At 43.1% G+C, this 22,723-nt stretch overlaps 2 protein-coding genes across 2 annotated transcripts; both read right to left on the bottom strand.

Moving 5' to 3' along the window:
* Window positions 1–4,943: 4,943 nt before the first annotated feature.
* adrb1 (adrenoceptor beta 1) lies at window positions 4,944–6,137 on the bottom strand (the record flags this gene model as incomplete). The annotated part of the gene is made up of 1 exon (XM_079292901.1): window positions 4,944–6,137. One exon carries the CDS (start codon window positions 6,135–6,137, stop codon window positions 4,944–4,946), a length of 1,194 nt encoding a protein of 397 aa, XP_079149027.1.
* A 2,920-nt stretch (window positions 6,138–9,057) lies between these two features.
* On the bottom strand, window positions 9,058–22,663 carry nhlrc2 (NHL repeat containing 2; the record flags this gene model as incomplete). The annotated part of the gene is made up of 12 exons (XM_079293061.1): window positions 9,058–10,984; window positions 12,632–12,836; window positions 13,032–13,241; window positions 13,437–13,559; window positions 14,792–15,023; window positions 15,178–15,271; window positions 16,872–17,001; window positions 17,089–17,210; window positions 17,837–18,242; window positions 18,738–18,787; window positions 20,767–20,919; window positions 22,501–22,663. The coding sequence occupies 12 exons, from the start codon at window positions 22,661–22,663 to the stop codon at window positions 10,722–10,724; spliced, it is 2,151 nt and encodes a 716-aa protein (XP_079149187.1). The 3' UTR covers window positions 9,058–10,721.
* Window positions 22,664–22,723: the final 60 nt, after the last annotated feature.

Genomic DNA, 22,723 nt, shown 5'->3' with positions numbered 1-22,723 from the left:
ACATCCCTACACCGCTACAGCTGCAACATTAAGATACAAATGAATGGGTCTCTATAATGAATATTATTGAAGTCCACTTGTCTTTTAACGTCAGCGTTTTGTCATTCTGTGTTCGGTACATAAACAGATGTTTTTAATTGGGAATATTCATGTATCCATCTAGCCTATCATTAGATGCCATTACAAAAAGCAGCCCCCGTGCGTGTGGAACGTCTCGGCGATGCTTTGACTGTATGCCACTCCTGCGCTGCCTCTTCACTTCCACCTCTGAGATGGAAATTGAGGGGTCATTTTCTCAGACCCAGATGTTCATTCAGATCTGTGATTAATCAAATGTGCTGCAGGTGTCTGCAGAGTAAATCGAGTGAATGGATTTGTGAATGAAATGTGTTTTGTTTCATGCTTAAACCAGAACTCACTTCTGTGTCTTCATGCAGGGGGCAGACGAGAGTAGAGTCTGAAGGCTTGGATCGGTAAGAACGGGAGCGCCTGAAGGCCTTTAAACAAGCTGCTGTTCAGCTTCATTCCACTCTGCAGTGGTGGAAATAACCAAGTACATTTATTCAAGTGCTGTGCTTTACCATTTAACAGTACTTTGTACTTCTATTCCTCTACATTTCAGTTGAAAATATTGCTTTTTTTCACTCGACTACATGTGTTTACCGACTGTCTCTCCTCGTTATTATTCAACTTAAAATATTCCAGAAAATAATATGTCTGCTTGTGACCCCCTGACATAAAAGCTGTTTATATTCCCCCATTTCAAAAGGATCAATGTTCAGAGAAATGTCCCAAAAATGAAGACAAATGTAAAGAATTGTTTAACAGAACTTTGCTATGTCCTCTCCCATTAGCAGAGGTACACAAACATGCTGTGGACCTCTGCTCTGTCCTCTAGACGAGCCAGTCTCGACGTACAGAATATCTAATGCACCACTGTCACGTTTTTGTTTTCTGGTGTGACACAATGGCCTTTACTGTGAGGGGTAAAAAACCCCCAATGTCAGCCGAGGGGTTGCAAAAGAGCAACGTTGTTGTTTTGGACTCTTGGCCTCTCAGAGGGCTTTGAACACATTGTGTGTGCAAGTCCATCCCTGACCCTCCATGTTGTTGTGAAAGACCGACCGGGACTGTTCCAACATGCTCGGATTTATGACGATGATGCTGGTCAGATATCGGCAAGAAAATAAGATCACTTAGAGACACGGGGTCAGAAGTGGACCCCGCAATAATGTTTGCTCTCATCAGTGCAGTCGTGCTGGTGACGTCGGAGTAGGTTTTTGGAGCCACGATGTTCTGACCGAGCCAACTGTATCTAATTTGGAGTTAGAAGCCAGTGAGCCAATGAGAAAATGCTTTTGCTTACTTTGCCACATCCATTGTGAATGGTTAAAGGAGTAAGTCATGAGTGCTCGGTTTCATAGTTCATACTTCTTTAATTGAGACATACATTTACATCATAAAAGATGAGCAGAAATTTGCCCCAATCTTTAGGCTACATGAGCAAAAGCACGGCAGATGGAGACCGCTGAGCGCCAAGTTCACATGGGAATCAAGCAGATGGACACATGTAGCGTCGCACCTGCTTTTGGCACCGCATCTCGACCATCGCAGCGAGATTTAGACTGGATTGAATCACAGAGGGATTTAATCTTACAGGGCTATGCAAGGCATTTATTAGCCAATGGAAGTTGAGTTTTATCAATGTTTGGCATCAGATGCGTGTCCCAGCTGCTGGCTCTCCACATGTTCATGCTTCTCATTTCGCTACATTCATAAATAAGACGTTTGTGTTTCCCTCGTAGCTAAATCTATCACTTCTGTTTGAGTTGCATGGCTGAACAGGCGAATAAAACATGTGTTTTACATGTGTGTAATTGATAAGTACACTTCAGTTACTTTGGATGTCAACAAACAAGAGACTTGAAGTCATTTAAAAGCTGTGCAAAACGGTGCACTTTTACGCTCCCGTTGCATGTATTTAGCACATCAGTTGGGATGATGTGACAAGGTCATTATCATTCGCAATCAGCAATAATTACATGCAACTGCTGACATTTCTTGTTTTCAGAAATCACTGTTCTGTTTTTTTCTTCCTTTGAACCTTGGAACAACCTCGCCTCCAAACTCCTCCTGAAGAAAATGAGTCTTTGCAGAGCATTTTACAAAATCAGGTTTCTGTTGATTCTCTGCTGCAATTAGCAGAATGGCTCATCTCTGTTGTCTCTTGTTTGGTCCCCACAGGTGCACGATGAGTGGCACATGCTATGTAAGTCCTTCTTTAACTGACCTTGATTCACAGTATTGTTTTTGTACACAGTCTGTGTGCAAGGCAAATGATTCTTCAAAAGTTTGTTATGAAGCGTGCCTGAGCATCAATTTGAGTAGCATTTGGGAAAAGAGACGATTACCAATTCACAAAGAAGTCTGATCGTCTCCATTTGATGATGTGTTGTGTTGGTCAGATGGCAGTAGGCGGTGGTTGGCAGAGACAATATTCATGATCTGGACGAGAGGCGGCTGAGTCCTAATAACTGAATGAAACCTCACACCTGTTGCCTTGAGAGGATCTGAAAGAGCTCCTTTAAAGTCTCTGTGCAGTGTGGTTGCGGTGATTTGGGAGGTCATAGAAAATGTCTGACTTCCCTCTGCTGTGAAACCATGTTTGAATTCGATTATGTATCCGTTAACGGCTGGGAATGTGGAAATGTCATGGGGAATGATTGCACCTGGAGTTGCACCTGGTCTTCTAAAATGTGCCCTATACTCCAGGGACAATGAACATGTATTTGACAAAGTTTGAGCAGGAGCAAATACGCTGCAATTAAAGGAACAGTTCCATATTTTGGGAAATGCACTTACTCGCTGTCTTGCCGAGAGTTGGATGAGGACATTTGTATCAATCTTCTCATCTAATTCTCGGCAAAACAAAGAGGTAATTCACCAACCATTATTATGTCTGAATGTAAACTCTGTGTTTACCATATACCTCTGTTATCGCAGAGGTCGCAGTGATATCAGTTAATCTACTGTGACTTGAGCAGCCAGAATGTCCACCGATACACATGCAATTTGGAACAATTATTCTTAAAGCTGCTGATTAGCTCCTCCATCTGTGAGCCCACAGCTAATCTGCCCAAACTCAAACTTCCTGCCAAACAAACAATGCTTAATAATGACCTGGGTTTTTGCCAGGAGGCCGTCAAAGATAACAGCTGCACTGCTGTTGTTGTTTTTTGTTCGTTTGTTTTTTAAAGCTGGGTCTCATTCACAGGTATTAGTCGAGCCAATCATATCTAAACGATTTTCATTGGCTAAAACAGCTGAGTTTAGTTCCATTGAGGTTCTTTTTTACTGCACATCATTTACTGGTCTAATTGAAGTGTCTACGACGGCTCTATACTCTTCTGAGAGAGCACCATTAGCAGAGCACGTCATGTTAATGTGTATGGAGACGTCCAGTTTCAGGGCTCATTCATATTCCCCAAAGACAGAACTGGAAATCTCTCTTGGGGTCACATCATAACAGCTGCCATGTTAACAAAAACAACACACATGAACAGGGCCTATTTAACAAATATTGGATATTGTTATTACTGGATCGCTGGAGTAAATCTTTAAAGTTTTAAAATAGTGCATTGGGCATGGAATGTTAAAAATCACACTTTTTGTTGCTTTTTTTTTCCGCAAAAAAATGTATTCTAGTTCAATTTGAATGTGAAAAAGCAACAATGCTTTTTAAATGATAGAAATATATAATACATTTTCTTTTCCTGAAAGTGACTCATCATTATCTCAACCCAGCCATATCACAATTGTTTGTGTCAACATGTAAATGCTGAATGCATGACCATATTAATCAACTGTGCATGAATGTGTATTCAATCCATTGTTTTAAAAAGCTGATTTCCATGGCTCATCTCTCCAACGAGGCCAATCAGGTTCGAGTTGCTCTCAGCAGTCCCCAACCATCAACAGAATGAAATTCCAAATAAAGCTCAAACAGTAAATAACAATGAAACGTCCTTTTATTTCACAGGAGTCAACACGCCACCTCACAATAGCATGTAAAGCTTAAATGAGAAAGACAAGGGGGGAGGCTCAAAATCCTCACATCAGTAGGCCTACTAAACACCACAATACAATCTGTACAAAGGGCGTGGGAATCAGTCCCACATTCACTTGTTTAGTTATAAAGGCCAGCGCACAATAAATACATATTTTACATAAATGTTTAATATAAACAAATACCTGTCGTACAAATTGCACTTGCCGATGTCTGTGAGGTAAAAACACATTGTGAGCACAACATGACTGCAGTACAGTCACTCCGACAAAATGCCTCGCTCATGTCCGCTGCATTTAAATAACAATCAGTGTATTACAGTGCGACCGAGCAGTTACTCCAAGAATAAATGATGAGCCATCGAGAACCCGAGGGCAATTTAATGGTACCCACTGCCACTTAATAGATTATCTGCGTCAATAAACACTGAACTCCTGGTCCAATAAAATGAGAAATAAACAAAAACATGAGGATTACTAAACAGTGCGCTCTTTGAAATGAGTGTCAATTCACTGAATAACGTTTTACGGTCAGTGCAGCACCGATTATGTTTCATTAGATCCACTTAAATGAAAATTAGGGTTGATATTATTAAAAAAATTGGATCATCTCTTAGACACTGAACTGGTGAGATTTGCGCATCTTGAAAAGAACATGAACTCCCTTTCTTTTAAAATATGGCTTTTAAATACAATGCATGTATTTTCGCCTGACCTTTGACTTCTATGATATCGATCAGACCCCCTTAGTTAAGGTGCGGTCTTGCGCACATTTTTCCAAAAAGAAACCCATGTCCAAGGAGTAAACGCCCGCTGTAGGCGACTCCTCCTTCCCCAGGCTGTAATCCACCTCAACAAAAGTATATATTTGTCTTCCTTCACAGCTGTGATTCAGAGTGCGACAGCTTTACAGCCCCGACCGGGCTGCTGTCACTGTTGTCCAAGACGGCGCAAGCCGACCACAGCCCCAATGTGCCGGGCTCCAGGGCGGAGACGAACCCGCCGGAGTACCGGGACAGGTCGCACGAGCTGATGTGCAGCCGGCGGTCGGCTTGCCTCGGGCAGCACAGCAGCCTCTTGAAAGCCTTCCTGAAGTCCGGGCTCCGGCAGTAAATAATGGGGTTGAACGCCGAGTTCACGTACCCCAGCCAGTTTAGGAACACGAAAAGGTCCTTGTCCACCATCTCGGCGCAAATCACGCGCACCACGTTGACGATAAAGAAGGGCAGCCAGCACAGAGTGAACGTCCCCATGATGATCCCCAGCGTTTTGAGCGCCTTCTGCTCCCTGAGCGCCAGGATCTTAGACGGCCTCTTCTTGAACTTAGAAGTCAGTCCGGTTAAGGTGTTGTGAAACCTGCCCTCGCACTTGTCGATCTTCCTCAGCTGCTTTTTCGCCTCTCTGTACACGCGGGCGTAAACAAATATCATAACCAGCAGAGGAATGTAAAACGATATGATGGATGAGGAGATGGCATAAGCCCTGTTGGTGACGAAGTCGCAACATTCAGGGTCGTTGTAGCAGTCTGTGTCCACACTGTCCCGGGACCAGTGCATCAGGATGGGGAGGAAGGAGACCAGTGCAGAGATGGCCCAAACTACGCACACCACCGTTTTGGCCCGAGCTTTGGTTATCAAGCTTTGGTAGCGGAAAGGGGAGGTGATGGCCACGTACCTGTCTATGGCGATAACGCACAGGGTCTCGATGCTGGCGGTTACGCAAAGAACGTCCACGGAGGTCCAGAACTCGCAGAAAAAGCTGCCGTACAGCCACGAGCCACGCACCTCGAGCGCGGCGCCAAACGGCACCACCAGCAGCCCCATGATGAGGTCCGCGCTCGCCAGGGACACGATGAACACGTTGGTGAGCGTCTGCAGCCTCTGCGTTTTGGCGATGGCAACGATGACCAGGATATTGCCGAACACAATGGACACGACGATCAAACCCATCAACACGCTCATCCCAGCCATCCACTGCTCGGACACGGCCGTAGCGGAGTCCGGTGCGTCCGACGACTCTGCTCCGGAGCCATTCTGGAAATTCACCGGCGAGGACGCGCCACCGTCCCCCATGACGGGCTGCTGCGCTGTGTGCGGGACCAGGTCGAGTTCATCAAGGCAGTCTTTCTAGTGTGTCGCGGACGCACGGGCCACAGCTCTACTCCTGTCGCGCGCCAAACTCCATCTGGAGTTCCTCTCTCGCCCTCAGTTTGCGCGAGCTGCAGCACCGGCCGGCACATCAGAGCGGGCGGTGACATCACTGCTCCTCAGCACCAATCAACGCAGCTCAGCGGACAAAATTGTCCAAACAATGAAGTTGAGGAATCACAAATGATACATTCAGTCCCACTTTAACACATCTTTTGAAACAACTGCGCAGGAATTAATAAATAAACACTTTCATTTTGTAAGAGGAGGACATTTTTAGCAAGCAGCTTTCTAACCACAGCTTACCCCAAACTGCCCTGACTGTTATCTTTCCAAACATCTGCCTCGGGAACACGAGAAGGCAGATATGGAGATCCAAAAACCACCATGATATTATTATTCAGGGGTTTTGCTGTTTTTTTCTTGCCATCACAAAAAAAGATTTGTTTTTCCACTTGTCCATTTTATATTTTTATCACAAAGAATACATTCCAAAGCTGTGAGGGCAGGCCCAACCACAGATCTGCTCTCGGATTCACAGCATCACAAGAAACATCTTGTCATTAGTTAAGACAATTATAAAACCAACAGCCAAACTATTCAAGTATATCCAGGTCAGTTCCAGGTCATTGAAATCCAGATAAACGCTTATTGAGATGAAAGTTAAGTACAGTAGCCACTGAAGAACAGACATGGCCTTATGCACAAACAAAAACAATGCAACACGAGACGGGAAGAAGACCGGGAAACAGTGGAGCCGAAAAGTCTCGCTGAAGCAAAACTGTGAAAGAAGGTCTTGAGAAGTCACGTGCGTCTCCAGCTGAAAGACGAGACTTTCACAGAATGAACACAAGGAAAGGCATCTTTGATCTGTTTGAACTGGCCTCTTGGCACACAGACTGCAGACACAAATCAACCTCTTTGTTCTTGTTGTCGTGTTTGTTTTGTGTGTGTGTGTGTGTGTGTGTGTGTGTGAGTTGATTAGCATGCCTGTTAATGATGACCCAGCCCCAGACACTCTGAGATTGTTAAGATCAGCTGCTTGGGTCTATACCTCAGGCACTCAGAGCCACCTACATGTTTGGAGCAGGCATTTCTTACTAAATAAGCTGAAATAATAAGGCCTCGTTAACCGGCGTCGAGGGGTTTCTGAGAAACGCAGATTGTCAAATACTTGCTTTTTTATAATCAACACTTGAAAAAACACAGCAACACTCAAGCTCAGCAACTCAAAAAAGAGCAATAGTGTCATGTAACAGCAAGAATATTCAATATCGTAACTGTACATCAGCTTAAATGATCCAATATAAGTCATTAATAAGACCAACTTTTGGGTTGCTTTGATTGAATAGACTGTAAGGTTACGTCATCTAAAGAGGAATAAGAAAAGAGTGAGTATTTCTCGGTCACAATTTATTCCAGATAATGTGGAAACTTCATTTTCTGGTCGGGGAGTTTCCTTGGAAGGATTTAGTCTCGTGAGCTCAATATTTCTACTTCCCTGCTCAAGTTGAATAGTCTCAAACCACAATGATGCTTCCATTCACCTTCATTGTGCTGCATTGGTGGCAGACGAATACAACTGAAGCTATATCTCCATGCATGTACAGATGAACTGATCCTTTAGGGTGATGGATTTAAAGCAGAACTACTGTTTTTTGTTTAAATAAAAAGCATTTCAACTTGCTGGTGTATTCATGTCTCTTATAGGCTCTACATGTATGATATGTATCTCCATATTTCCATGTTTTTGTGCACCTGCTCCCTCACTTTCCCAAAAATAAGCTGAGTGAAGTGCCCTCGACACACTGAGCGTGCAGCAGCTCCCTCCCACACATCGTCACACAAGCTTTGTATGCCGGAATAAAGGGAAGTAGAGCAGGTTCAACTCGACTTAGCGGCTTGGCCCTTTCGTGTCAACACCGGTGTCGAGCCAAAGGTCAAAGTTGATCATATCATCTGAAGCGATGCCTTCTTGTTTACAGATTGAGCTTCCGAGCAGAGGCGAGAAGCAGAGGCAGACAAACTGGGATGTGTTTAGGTGCACATTTTCAGCAGCTCTTTTCTTCATAAAAACCCGTACAAGCTGGAAATGCAATATTTTATCTCTGACACAGATATGATCTTAATGGAGCCCACTCAGCCAGAATGAAGAGCGAATCCATTTTCCTGTAATTAAAAGTGTGCGGAAACTGGTTTAACTTTTAAACAAACTCCTCAGCCAACACAACCCCAGTCGCAATTAAATCAGTCAATTTATTTTTCTACATTTATACTTAATTTTCCATTTTTAACGAAGCAGAACATTCCTATATAATAACAAATTGGCAAATCATGTCATAAGAGGGAGCGTTTGAAAGCCTTTTTGTGCAGTTGAAAGGAGCTGTGTGCGGATGGAGACTCTTCTCTGATTTCTCAGAAACCTCATGGCTTACTTGAAGGATTTGCTTCCTTTAAAATGAATGTTAGTCGGTTATATCACCATGTGGGCCGTCACCGGCAGCAGCAAAAAGAGGAGGTGGCAGCCCTGACCTGTGAAAGGCTTCAGCATTGTCTGCTTTTTTTCCACTAGACACGCATGTAAAGCTATTGTGTGTGACGTCTGTCCTCGGAGGCGAGCTCACACATAACCTAATTCATGAAGGCACTAGCTCATTAGGGAAGCTTTTAATACCGTCTCACATAGCAGAGCTGCAGTCTCGTACGTTGGAAATTTGTAATATCAGAAGAATTTATGTGGAATTGCAGCATTTGTCTTTGATGGAAACCTAACCTCTGCACACACACACACACACACAGAGAGACCAGACGAGATGAAAATGTTTTATTCGTTGATTTTGTTGGATCTTAAAGTGCCGCATTGGGACAGAAGAAGAAATCAAGTGAGAAAATTAAGGAACCCCATCGGCAGCCACTCAAAGTCTTTGCTGTCAACATAAAAGACGCCAGAGGACTAACGAAGCTCAAAGAATGTTGCAGTTCATTTGACATAAATAACTTGAATTAAACATCTCACCCATTACAGAGATATTTTGTTATTGCTTCCGGACGATAACCAAAAAACGCTCTGACCTGGCAACAGCTCATAACTTTGAAAAACAATAAGGGAATACAACAAGTTATCATATTACTGTATGCTACACATAGAAGTACACAGCGTATTACGGTAACACATTATTAGAGCTTCTATGTTATCGTCCTTTTGTGCAGTCGAGACGAAGCGTACGAATGCTTGTTAAGAGAGATTTTAATACGACTTTTTAAAATATAATATCCCTCTAAGTGCACAGCAATCGCTCGGTGTCATCAGTCCACAAAGTGGTTACCTCCTCTTACAAAAAAAAAACAGGCACTTTATTCATTGCTTGGATAACGGCAATATTGTGCGGTCTAAATCAAAAGAGTGCCTTGTTTCGTGAATACTCATAATAAAAAGTACAATCAGTCAGAGGAAACAGAGACACAGAACAAAGCCTTAAGCTACGAGCGTGAACTTTGTAAACTACTTAAGACTGCTCGGTGTGCGTGGTGACACGTGTGTCGACACATTTATAAAAGCTGGAAACGTGTACCTGAAGGCACCATCCAAGCAGACTGACTGTAAACTAAAGCAACCACACATGTACAAGGAAATATTTCATGATTTAAAAAAAAAAGTACAAAGTGAAGATTTCATACTTTTCTCATATAGTTTCTAATATATTAATGCTCATGAAAATCTGCAGTCTCTGCATAGAAAACTTCTCAAGACGCGAGTTTCATTTCTGTCCTTTTAGTCCTCTTTATAACTTATTAGCATTCAAGAGGTGTGCCTACGCCAGCAAAAGCAGAATAAAGCGTCTTTCTCAGAGTCTGAATCAGATAACAGCTCCTTGAAAGAAAAACAAAAAAGAAATCGTACAATGTGATATACTCATGGGACTAAAAGAAAAAGCTGAATGTTTGTGAGCATAAATAATTTAAGAATGAATTATTGGAGGTTGTGGGGGAAACACTTTGTTCACAATACCTTAATGTAAACCGTTAAGTCTCTGAAATACACATCCATCAGGTGGTTCAGGGGAAAACGTCAACATTATAAAGAGGTTTCAGTATTTTTAATCCCCCCACAACATTATTAAATGATAATCTGTTTATTGTTCTCGCCCCCTCTGACACCATCAACACCCGTCAGTGATCACTTTAATTCGTTTCTAATTGAATCCACATAATGTATTTTATTTTCTGCAGACATCCAGTGCACTGTTTTACAAGTACTACTTGTTAAATGAAACATCATTAACATTACTAGTGGACAGTTTTCTTACAGCTCGTCAGTACAGCCTGTCCTTTTAGGATTCTTTTGCATGAATATAACATCAGATAGATATTCATTTTTAGGCTGCAGTGTTTGCTGTACAGCCTTTATAAAAGGATTATTACCTTTTAGCTGAGCTGAAAGGTAATAATGCCGTTTGAACACCACAGAAAGTGTTGATTCTGGGACTATTGTGACAACGACAAGCGGTTTTAGAAGGCATGAGCCATCGCCACAGTGATTTCTTCCTCCCCACGATTGCCACTTATTTGAAGCGGCTGGGTGAAGGAGGCTGCTTTCATCATACAAGCGTTACCTGTTTCCATACAGTAGTACAACCATACACCCAAAGTCAGGCTTGGATCGCCGTTGAAGTCCTTTATAACAGCTGGAATTGTGGTTGAGATGGAGAGGGGCTTCGACAGATCCACAATGTCTCCAGTAACCACCAGACTTTCTAGCAGCCATTCGTTACCTGTGGAAAAACAGGAAGCAGAATTTTGTAGCCTGTCAAAGTGACAAAATCAACATTCTGAATCAAGAAGAAACAGATAAAGTCACTCGGCGAGTGGAACCAAAAGCTAAATGCTAACATTAGCATTCCAACATGCTAATGTTAAGCAGGTATAATGTCTACATGCTCAACACCTTAGCAGCATGCTACCTGTTGCTATGTGGCACGAAACAAACTGAACTGAAAGGACAAACTCAAGTGTTGACCAGATGTTTGGGCTAGAATAAATGTTTAACAAAATTGACAAAATCGAACGGCAATCCCTCCAATGGTTGTTGAGATTTTTCAGTCTGCACCAACGTGGTCAACCGACCGAGTCACGAAACAAGATCAATCTTCAGCTTTGACCCAGATCAGTCCCAATGTGCCACGTCCTGAAAGGACGGATGTGTCTTTCTGAAAATGTCTGTCTGGAATCTAAATGTATGGTTGAGCTTAAACGTTAAATGGAGTCCTCTACAATATTCCCCTCTCATAACATCACCGAATCAGACGGAGTGAGGCTGAGGACATGAATTTACTGAACCACGGGGGATATTTTTAGAAACAAATACATATCGAAAGAGACGTGACCCCACGAATGATGAATGAAAGTCGAAAAGGAAAGGCTCGAGCTTTTGACTGTGAGAAAATATTATGCCAGAGAGACCGTCAAAATCCATGCCAGCGGTGATTGATGACACTGATGCCTAACGTGAGGTCCCAGGGCAGCCATTTCTAAAAGCTACAAAAAAAAAAAACAATTTAAATCCGCCGTGCAACTTTATCCATTAAAATTCCTGCCTCTGCTATGATCTGATCAGCATAAGTCTAGACCGGGTATAATCGGACAGCGGAGGATCACGTAACATAGCCTGGTAGCTAATTATGTGAACCAAGGCATGTCGTCTTATCAAAATGCTCTAAAAATAGCCTGCTGATATCGCCGACTGCACGCTGCACCGCTCACAATGATGGAAACACTTTTGTTCTAAACCGAATGCACGGACCATCACCCGGCACTAACATATCTGGACTCCCTTCACACTCGGTGCTAGGGTCAGAATACTGCTGACTGAAAAATTGAAAACATTGAAAAACACATTTTGAATCGTATTATATGTCGTCTGTGCCGTGTGAAACCGCTCTAGTGCTTTGAAAGCACTAAATATTCCTCCATCCCTCAGCTGAGGGCTGTAAATCCCAGGCGTGGGCCAGCGGAGTGAGAATCTACTTGTTGTGCAGTGAAAGTAACACAAAGGTTAAGCATCGTTCACTTCCATTGCTTTTTGACAGAATCATGGTTCACAGACCAAAATAAAGCAGAGACGGAGAAGTTAAGAGGCTCACATCCAGAACAGGGTCATCACAGATGTAGAGAACAAGTTTGAGTTGCATCTCTGACTCTACCCTGAGAGGTAGAAGTTAAAAACGTATGAAACCGATGGAAAACAATAGCAGGGCCTATACTAAATTTGAACGAATCACGCCTGGGCAACTGGACAGACTTTCACAAAAGCAGCCAGTGGAAATGTTTTTTTTTGGTGATATGAAGTCAAATGTGTGATGAATCTGAATGAAACGTTTACATTGCGTGGCATTAGTAACAATGAGTGAAGTCTGTCTCACCCTCAGCTGAGAGGGCCCAGCAGCTGGGGGCCTCTTCCGTGAGCTTGGTTCCTTCTGGAAGCGACAGGCTGAGTGACATGACGAGAGTCTGACCTGCCGACACTGCCACTGGTGGCATTTCTCTCCTGGCAGCTGATTTGGGCAGCGTGGGGGCTTTGGTGGGACCAGAAGGCACTGAATCGGTGCAGTCCGTAGAAATGGGGAACTGGACAGGAGAGAGTTTTGGATTAAAGAGGAGCAAGGAGAAAGCGATCAACACTTGCGATGCCATTCTTTAGTCACCTCATATCCAAACGATTCTAGCTTTCAGGACAGATTAACGACATGCAGGTGGACAGACACGTGCTTCATTATGGTTGGAAGTGAGCTTCTCTTACGCACATACACACACAGGTCTCACCAGTGAAACAGTCTTGGAGGACAGGTCCAGAACTTTGACTTGGTGGTTGTTGGTATCGGCCACGTAGAGAAGCTTGCCGCCGTCGCCAACACAGATTCCTCCGGGTTCATTGAAGCAGGATTTGTTAAATTCAGGGCCCAGAGTGTCTCCAGCCTCTCCAGTCCCTGCTAGTGTGCTACACTGCTTCACCTTTGGATCCACCACCTTGATCTGAACATAATCACACAGGCATAGATACAATCAAACAAAAGTCATGTGGGGGTTTGTTTTAGATCAAAAGACACACACACACACACTCTTTGTGTATCCACTCAACAACCTTAAGGACCCCATTATGATGGCAGAGGCATGAAATGTGAGCATGCTACATCTTTGAACTTTAGCCTTGCAACGTGCAACAGTTACCTTGTGGTTGTAGGAGTCGGCCACATAGAGCAGGCTTTGTTCAGGAGCCCAGGCAACACCGAGAGGATGCTGCAGCTTACAATCCACCCCTTTCCCGTCGACATCCCCGAAAGCAAAAAGGTTCTGGTTCAAAGAAGAGATCAAAAGTAGATATGAAAACATATAAATGCCCAAACTGCAACGTGTGAGCCCTATGTCTAAGATCAACGTGGGTCAAAGAACAGAGTATCCAATCTTAGTGAATTGCCTCGAACTGGATTTTAAACAGGCTTTTTAACCATCAAGTTAAAGGACTTTCTTTTTAAAATCCAAGCTGAAGCGTTTCCCAATCTGTAAATGATCAGTGAAGAACACTTGAAATAAAAACATGAAAGCAAAAACTGGCTCTGTTGATTTAAAAGTTTCTGAATAATTCATATGAGCAGCAAGACAAGAATTAACATATCACATTTGTAAAAAAAAAAACACCAGAAAGATTAATCGCATTAGTTACTGTGGTAAAAATAGTGAGAGGAGTCATTCTTGAGATGTTTTAAAGACAAGCACAACATAAATATTCAATGTCATCAAAAAATGACAAAGGGGAACATTTTTCATGCATTTTCAGAAAGTGAGAAAAGGTTCATTCAGTGAAAACAGTTCTTAGTGCTCCAGATTATTTCAGGTCAACATGACCCAAACAGATACATTGCTGTTACAGCCTGTTGACAACCAATTTGTGAGAAATTGGGAGGGATTCAAAAAAAGGTGTGGAAAGGGCAATTGGCTGCTTTACGCATCCGGCCCGCTTTGGCGTTGCGGCTGGTAATCCCACTGCAAGATGGTCTCTAGTTTTCTAGAAAGAGACATTGCTGGTGAGTTTTTCAAATTCATTATTTTTGGCGCTTTGTGCACCGCAAGCCGAGTACCATCCAGTCCCTTTATATTTGAGAGAAGACATTTAGGTTGGCTAAATAGCACTACGGTAGAGGGAAAAATATATATTTTTGATTTTGGGGTGAACTGTCCCTTTAAATATTATTAAATAATAAATTCTCCTTTACAAAAAACACTAAAATGGTCAAAAATGATCCTAACAAGGTCAAAGATAATTTATGGACCTTAAATAATCAAAAGGGAAAGAGGAGGGAAACTTTAATTTAATTAAAGCCACTAGGGATTCACTTAGTGCTTTGCTCTCTCAGGCTGGTCTGTGCATAAGTAGTTGTCATAAACGACCCACAATAAATGTAACCAAATAAACCAAAAGGTATCCAAAAGCAGAAAAAAAGAAATAATGTGAAAAAAAATCCATTCATCCAGTTATAAATCCATCCCCCATCCAGTCATCCATCCATCAACTGTTGCACACCCACCAGTGGATCTCTCTCTCCTCCGACCAGCAACTTGACGGCTCCGTCCTTCAGTGCCAGCGTGCGGATGGTGCTGCTTTCGCTGTCGGCCACATACAGGCAGCCCCAGGGCTCCTCCGGGGCTGAAGCCAGGCCCGAAGGCTGAGCGAAGCCGGCCTTGTGGGGGTACGAGTTGTTTCGGTTCTCCTCGTTGCCGCTGCCTGCCCATCGCACGCACGTTCCTGCTTTGACCTCGCTATGTTGTAAAATAGAAGAAAAATGGCACTTCCAGTTCATTTGACCTCCTCAACATTTTCATTTGCTTTCAATTCTTTTTATACTTCAAGAAGAGTTATGAGTGGCTTAGAAGGGTGGCTGCTGCCAAGTGGCCATGGTGACCAGTCTCTCACCTTCCTTTGGGCAGTTTCCCATCTGCTAGGAACAAAGCCCAGATCTGGTGGGTCCCTGCCATGGCTATCCACAGCACGTTACCTTCAGCACCGCCTACACACACAAACACACTCTTTTGAGTTGAGAACCGGGAAACTTGTGTCTCTGCACAATACCACCCAGAGGTGGTGCACCAGTGAGTTTTTTTACTTTAAGCTGTGGAAACATTCGATGTATCCATTCTTTTTTTCTTTTTTTAAAAGAGACAATGCAGCTATGCAGGTTTAAGTGATGGCCGCCTGTCTGACAAAGGCCATATGCTGCCTCGGGTGCGCTCAGCAGAGACAATACTGTCACCGTGATAAACACACAACCTTTACAGAGAGTTGCATTTTTAATGCTCCGACCTTCTTGATCACATCTGGCGGAGCTGTCAGGAACATCTGACAGCTCCGGCTCCCGACTCACAGCAACATTGTTACTTTTCAGTTCAAAAGGTGGAGGGTCCTCTTGATTCGGTCAATTGAAGTATTCATGCGCATGGCGGATAAATCATGAATATGCAATGAGTGTTTGGATGTACTCCCAGGGGACAATGTTGGTGGAGTTAAAGGTCTGATATCGCATCTTCAGATCATGTGGTGATGTGCAAACCAGCAGGTTGTGTCATCCATCAAGCTGTGCAGAAAATGTGACTGTCACTGATCACCTCTTGCTTACAGGCTGTGTGCAATAATGGAATATTTGCGCTAATGGCCCTAAAATTTGAATGGAATTAATACTTTAAATTCACATGAGCGTGATTAATATTTCTTTAGATTTTTCAATACTATTATTTTATGTATTTATAAAATGGGAAATATTAAGCAATTCTGCGTTGTTAATAGTTAATAAAGTAATTTGTCACATTTTAAAAACAGAATTTTTAACAAATAAATATCTTGCTAATAACGGCCTGTAGTATGATCCTAAAGAGACAAATGCAAAGAAATTCATGAAACTTTTGGAATGATAATAACGACAACAAATAAGTCTAAGGCGATGCATATTAGACGAACAAAATGATTCCGCCAACACAACACACAGTACTGACTGAAAGGTGTGTTCATAATTTGGTCGGGGCATCTCTGTGTCACTTGTCAACACTTGTCTGCCGTCTGATCTTGAATCTGCAATCCGAACAGACAATAAGGCCTGATGGCAACACACTCGTACTCAGAGACAGGAGGTCTGAGAGACTCAGACGAGTTAAAAAAGCTTTCTGCTCTGATGAAAAAAGGCACCGTGTGACACATATTATGAACTCTGAATGCCCAAGGCAACAATAACAACAGAAAAGCATCTCGAGGAACTGAGCTTTGATTTTAAAGTGGAGGTTTAGATTACTTTGTGAGAATATAAAAGACCTTGTCAGGTATTTTACGGTTTGTGACTTGCATAGTTTCGACTCCGTATTGATTTTTGTCCTCAAAATGATTCAGTAGAACTTAGTATCCCCAACGAATGACATGCTATGGATTCAACATTCTCTTCCAATAAGTTCCCGTAAATATCCTGTTGTCCCTAAACGTTAAGTGTGATTTGTTCAACTGATTGCAAGTTTTTGGTTCACTCTAATTACCCACTAAATATGCAAGTTGCAAACAATTCCTGGAAAGATGTGATCACGCCGTTCACGTTCAAGTTCCGGTCTGACTGCAGCGCAAACACTCACCGGCGGTGCCAAGAGTCACATCCCAAGGAGAGCTGATGGGCTGCTGAGGTCCCATTGAGCCCCCCTCTTTGTCTGTGCCTTGAGCTCCTACTCCAGCTAGAGTGCTGACTCGTCCCTCCAACAGGTCGATCTGAAGCACAGACAGCCGGGCATGAAGGTACGGATAAACATCAGGCGAAATCAGATTGAATGTAAAGACAAAGTTAGGGACTCTAACCTTACGGATCAGGTGGTTTTCTGTGTCGGCCACGTATACAGCTTCCCCTTTAATGGCCACACCTTGAGGGGCGTTAAAGGAAGCTTCGGACAAGTCGCCATCTTGTCTTCCACTTTTCGGCCCTTGGACAGAAGTGATAATGCAATGAACATCATCGTTCCGTGTGCGCTATAATGCCTCACTTGTAGTTCGTATCGAGTCCAGAAGTGAAATCTTTTTTTGTATTCATCGTGCACAAAAGCTTCTGCCAAGTTTTAATTCTTCCTCACATATTCCAGTTAAAAAAAACACTCTTTCAGTGAACCCAAGAGTTGGATTACGGTATTTTTAATGTCCCCAGCCTGAACTTTTAGTCGAAATTGTTTTTTTTATACGACGGATGATTTTATGATTATTAAATCGAAGGATACGTACAAGGCCAGCCCATTTACAGCTGGAGCACTAACGGCCTGTCACTTCTGTTCGTGGTTTCATTATTTAAATTGATGACCGAGGCATTTTTAACCTCATGCGCTTCCTTCATGGAACACATTTCCTCAGGAGGATGTGAGACACAACAAAAACTATTTTTCGGTCCAAATAAATACCATCTTTTTCATACTGTGTGCGCCTAGGGACGAGTGGGATCAACCTACAAAAAGAATACAAATCCTGCATTTCTTCCCCTCATTTTGTCCACAGGTCAGTGTACAGATTCCCGGACATCTGTGCAATTTCAACCAATTCCAGTATGTTTCATACTTCTTACCTCCTATGACACGTAACAGCTGGCCAGCTGAGGAAACCACCAGAATTCGGTGATGTCCGGTGTCTGCTATGGCCAGTCTTTTCTTGCTGCTGTCCACGGCCACCTTCCCAGGGAAAGACAGGACACTGGGTGGCAGGGAGTCTCGGTACAGCTTGATCCCCACTGCGTGTGTCTTCAGAAGACCCCGCTCCCCGTAGTGACGGAGGGCGCTGGCAGTAAAAAGCATCAGCCTGTCGCGGTGGCCTTCGCCCACCAGGGAGAAGAGCAGGTTGCCACGTGGGCCCAGTAAGACCAGCGTGGGCCAGCAGGACACCTCCAGTTCATGCCAGAGGTGCGCCTCGCTGTCGTTCACCACCGGGTGGCAGATGTCATAGCGGAGCACGGCGCTGCGAACGTTGTTCAGGACCTTTGACGGGTCGGAGACGAGCAGAGACAGATGAGTGAAGAGCTGTGAATCTGTTGCTGAATGTAAGAGCATTCATTAATGAACTATCGTTATAATAAAGTATTTTCACATCCAATTTCAAAGCACTCAAGGGGACATCTTCAAAGTGCTTGTTTACCTGACCGAAAAGTCCCATGTACACTATCGTGTATGAAAGAAAGCATCAGCGAAATAAAAGAGAAGAGAGATTGACAGGATCACGAGGATTTTCTGGAGATCTCAGCATGTTTTCTGGTCTTAAACCAATAACAAAAATGCTTTTAGATGTGATAATTCTGAAAGATATCGTCTGATATCTCACACTGGTAAAACATTACAGATTGATGCTTTGATTTTGCCTGGGGCGAGAGTGCTCTATGTTGTCTCCCATCATACTCAGAATTACACATAAATGCCACACAAGCACACCAGCCAACTCAAAACAATAAATGCTGATAAACAATGAAGATCACTGACCTTTTCATTGGGGAATTTAGCTGAGTGCACACCAACAACAACCAATCCATCTGAGAGGGAGATTAAACAGATCGAGACACAGAGTCAAAAACAACACAGTGCAGTAAGTGGTTTGACGCGCTCGCAATCAAAACTGGCCATTTCCAAATTCATAGGACATATCACCAAGCTTCATTCCCTCAAAACAAAAAGCACAAAGCCCGTCAGTTAGTGTGTTTGTGACAGCAACTTAAAGATACACAAAGGTTCAAACCTGTCACAAAGACACAAACCTCCAACGCACAGATGTGTGTAATTAAGAGAATTGGGGAGAGGGAGGGAAACGGATGTGATTCTAAACTTTGTTGTTAAGTCAGTGACCCTCCGGTATTATGTACAATGTAGGTCTCAGCGAGATTCCTCGAAATGTTTCGGCGCCTCAAGGCTGTAAATGTTTATCTCGATGAGTCACAGTCCATTGAACGGAGAATGACAGGGATTGGTTGGAGTGTGTGGCACAAGAATGTGTACAGAGGTGGTCTTACAAAACAGATGTCCCGATAAGTTTCCTTCCAGTTTCCTAATTAGTGTGGGACTCTCTATTGAAACGCTTTTGTACTCGTGTCATCCTGAGGCACAGTCTCAAATGCAGTACATGCTCAAATGCACTGTGGTCCTCAAATGGGCAAATAAAATGCATAATTCAGTTGTGAAAAACAATTTGAAATAAGTTCATCGTCATAATTAACAGGCATACAATATATTCACGGCAAGTGGGTTTGTTTGTTGTCACACAAACTGTTTTTTAAATTGTAATTCAGATTTCACGAAACACTTCCAATGACAATGAGGCAGAGGAAACTTCTCCATCCTCCTTAAATGGACTCAATTGGACATTTCTTCTCCATTTAACTCACATCATCGAGCCGCCCTCGACAGACGTAAACGCAAACAATTACAAACCTTCAAACTCACACCCACTGCAGTGGATTTCATCACCTATGGCCCCCGCCAAGCAGTATAGTAGCAGCACATATTACAGTGACGATGGGTGGGAGGGGTGGGGGGACTGTGGGAGTGACTGGACAGGGTGGCTCCCACACCTCACTGACCAGAGCAGCAAACAGAATGTACTCATAGCAGTGCCAAAGATAAGGCGAGGGCGATAATGTGCGGTGGCACTGCAGTGTGTGTGTGTGTGTGTGTGTGTGTGTGTGTTCCGCGTCCCGCACGGCTCACAACTGAATTTCAAGCTGCACGGCTTCGTCAGATGATCCCTCGAAGGGCCAGAAGGATGACAAGAGTCAGTCGGATGTGGTTATGCTGTACATGGAGCGGCTACAAAAATAGCCACACAGCCAACTGCAGCAGGGTACAATTATGGGACCTGTACACTGCAGCGTGGAAATATGTTTGGTTACTTTCTCTTCACATCTGAGATAAGGGCCCTGATGCACTCGGGCAAGAAGAGGAGAGAAGTCGAGCTGATGCACGACAGCTTCTCTGCCCCAGTGAACTTGCACATGTTCCCGTGACGCTGTACGACGCATAATGGAACTCGTACTTTTCACCGCCAACTGACGCTGATTGAAGTGACATTTGTTTTTGTTAGCAGATTTTGTGTGGTTCCTTTTGGAGCCACAAAAGGCGTCATACCTTTCGAAACACACCGATGAGACACACCGTTGCACTGATCACCATGAACATGGATACTGTAGTCTGTTTTGAGTCAATCCCACCCACACACACACACACACACACACACTGTCTTTGTGTCGAAAATATTCACTGGAGCACCAGATGTCTATTAATCCGTGGCTGAAAATAGTCCCCGATTCTGCTTAATTTGAATAGTGGGAGGATGATAAGTAGTCTACTTGGGGTGCATTGTCTTATATTCCCACATCATAAAAGGTTCATTTCTATGTAAAATGTAATATTTTTTACAGTAAATAAGCGCTACAAAAGTGTGAGACATGGCATTGTTACCATACACCTCCACCCCTTTAGGATCAAGACACCATGTCTCCTGCTGCTTTAAAGTGCATACCTTTGGCAGAGTGCTTCTTCTCCAGATGGTGCAGGTCAGGCAGGATGTGCATGCAGTTGATGCAGCAGTAAGTAAAGAAGTCCAGCAGCACCACTTTACCAGACAGCTCCTTGTTCAAAGACAGAGGCCCCTCCGTGTTCAGCCATTCCAAGCCTGCAGCAAACCACAGAGTGGAAAAATGATGTGGTCGTCTCATTAATCATTTTTTAAGTCACAACACAGGCAAACGCTTCACACTGCTTATCACTGTACTGGTACATCTGTCTGCGCCGATTGCATTTATGTCATATGGAAAACAAGTCGACGGATCAAAGCAATGACTTGGAAGTGCTCCAAGCGTCAGAGGTGTTGTGTAGCTATTAAGCGCCCAAAAAATGAATTTCTGTAGATCTAGATTGTGTCTGATAAGTTTTCTTTACACTTACCTCGCATGCACTCTCGATTGTCTGATAACGTTTGTCACACTCCACTCACAAGCTTTGTTAAATGCATTAATTTTTGTATTTTAAAACACCAAAATCCAGCCTGAAGTACTTAGAAATCATACTCTACCCTCCACAATAACTTTTTAAGCCTTTTGGAAAGTCATTGTTTTACTTGTACTGCTGCTTAACTTTGCAGTGTCTCAATAGGAAGAACATTTCTTAATCTCAGTAGCACTTGACCTGGTTAAACAAAGGGTTAAGGAAAGGGTTACCCCTTTGGTATTCATTTAAAGTCCACATGAGGAGGAGATTATGGCATCAAGGAAAAATGTAGATAATAGTTACAAATGGCATATCTTAAAATGTCTCTTTGACGATGCAAAAGGTAAGATATTGGATACATTCACGCACAATACTATTATGAATGGGTCAAGTACAGTCACAAAAAGAAAACGTTATGAAGTGTTTTGACCACTTGTCGAATTAATCCCCCAAAAAAAGACTTTCAATACACTTTCTCTTATCCAGGTAAGCAACACCTTTTTGCTGTCGTGCCCCCTGTTAAACCCCTAAACTATAAATCCCAAATTGGCAAAATATAGAGACAAACATTTAAAACTTGTGTTTGTTTTGCAGTTTTAAAATGAGCTATGAACTGTTAAGATGTCATACAGCCATGTTAATGCTCCCGTTTGATGTTCTGCTGTAGATCCCCATCTACTGGTGTGGTGTGACATTGCCAACACGCTGCAAACCTCAACAGAGGAACTAACTGCAGGGTTGACACCAGAAGTATTTGATGTTTTTTCCAATCCTGGCAGCAGCATGAAGGTTATACAGTGAAGCATGTTCAATAAAGCCCAGAGGAGGACAAATACAAAAGCAGAGAAAAGGAAACATCACATAATGGATTGCTATATGTAGATTTGAGGTTTCCTGATGATGCCATACTTGTTGTTATAAAACAGAAACTTGAATGAAGGCATATATTAGACACATTGACTGATACAAGCTCTTGCACAGCTGATATATTTGCAAAAAAACGCACCACAGGAATTGCACTTTAAAAAAAAAAAGGTTGAACCTACAAAGCAGCTGTTATTATGGTTTGGAATTGGTTTGTGTTGCTGTTCTCTGGCATTGACTGTGTCACCAGTCAATGCCTTTGTGAACAGTCAGCTGTTTTGGGAGTAGATGTGAGAGTAAACTCTGACCAAACCGTTTTCAAACCGTATGAAGAAGTCGGGTCCTGCCTTTAATGGCATGTCCGCAAACTCAAGTCAAACTGTAGAGCAACTATGAGTCTAACCTGTCTGGAAATCGGGTATCTTCAGATCCTCTCTTTGGTCTAGTTTGTTCAAATACTCTTTGACAAGATCTTCTTTCTCTTGTTCAGTCGTAGCGTCATCTAGGGCGCAATCCAGCTCACTTTGGATAGGAAATAAGGTAGAGAGGCTGCACTGGGACGCCATGTTTCCGTCGACAACAACCAGCCTCTGCTAGGTAAACTCACACCGAAGATTCAGACCGTT

This window comes from Melanostigma gelatinosum, assembly GCF_949748355.1.
Source record: "Melanostigma gelatinosum genome assembly, chromosome: 21".
NCBI lineage: Eukaryota > Metazoa > Chordata > Actinopteri > Perciformes > Zoarcidae > Melanostigma > Melanostigma gelatinosum.
This window is presented reverse-complemented; position numbering and strand designations above follow the sequence as displayed.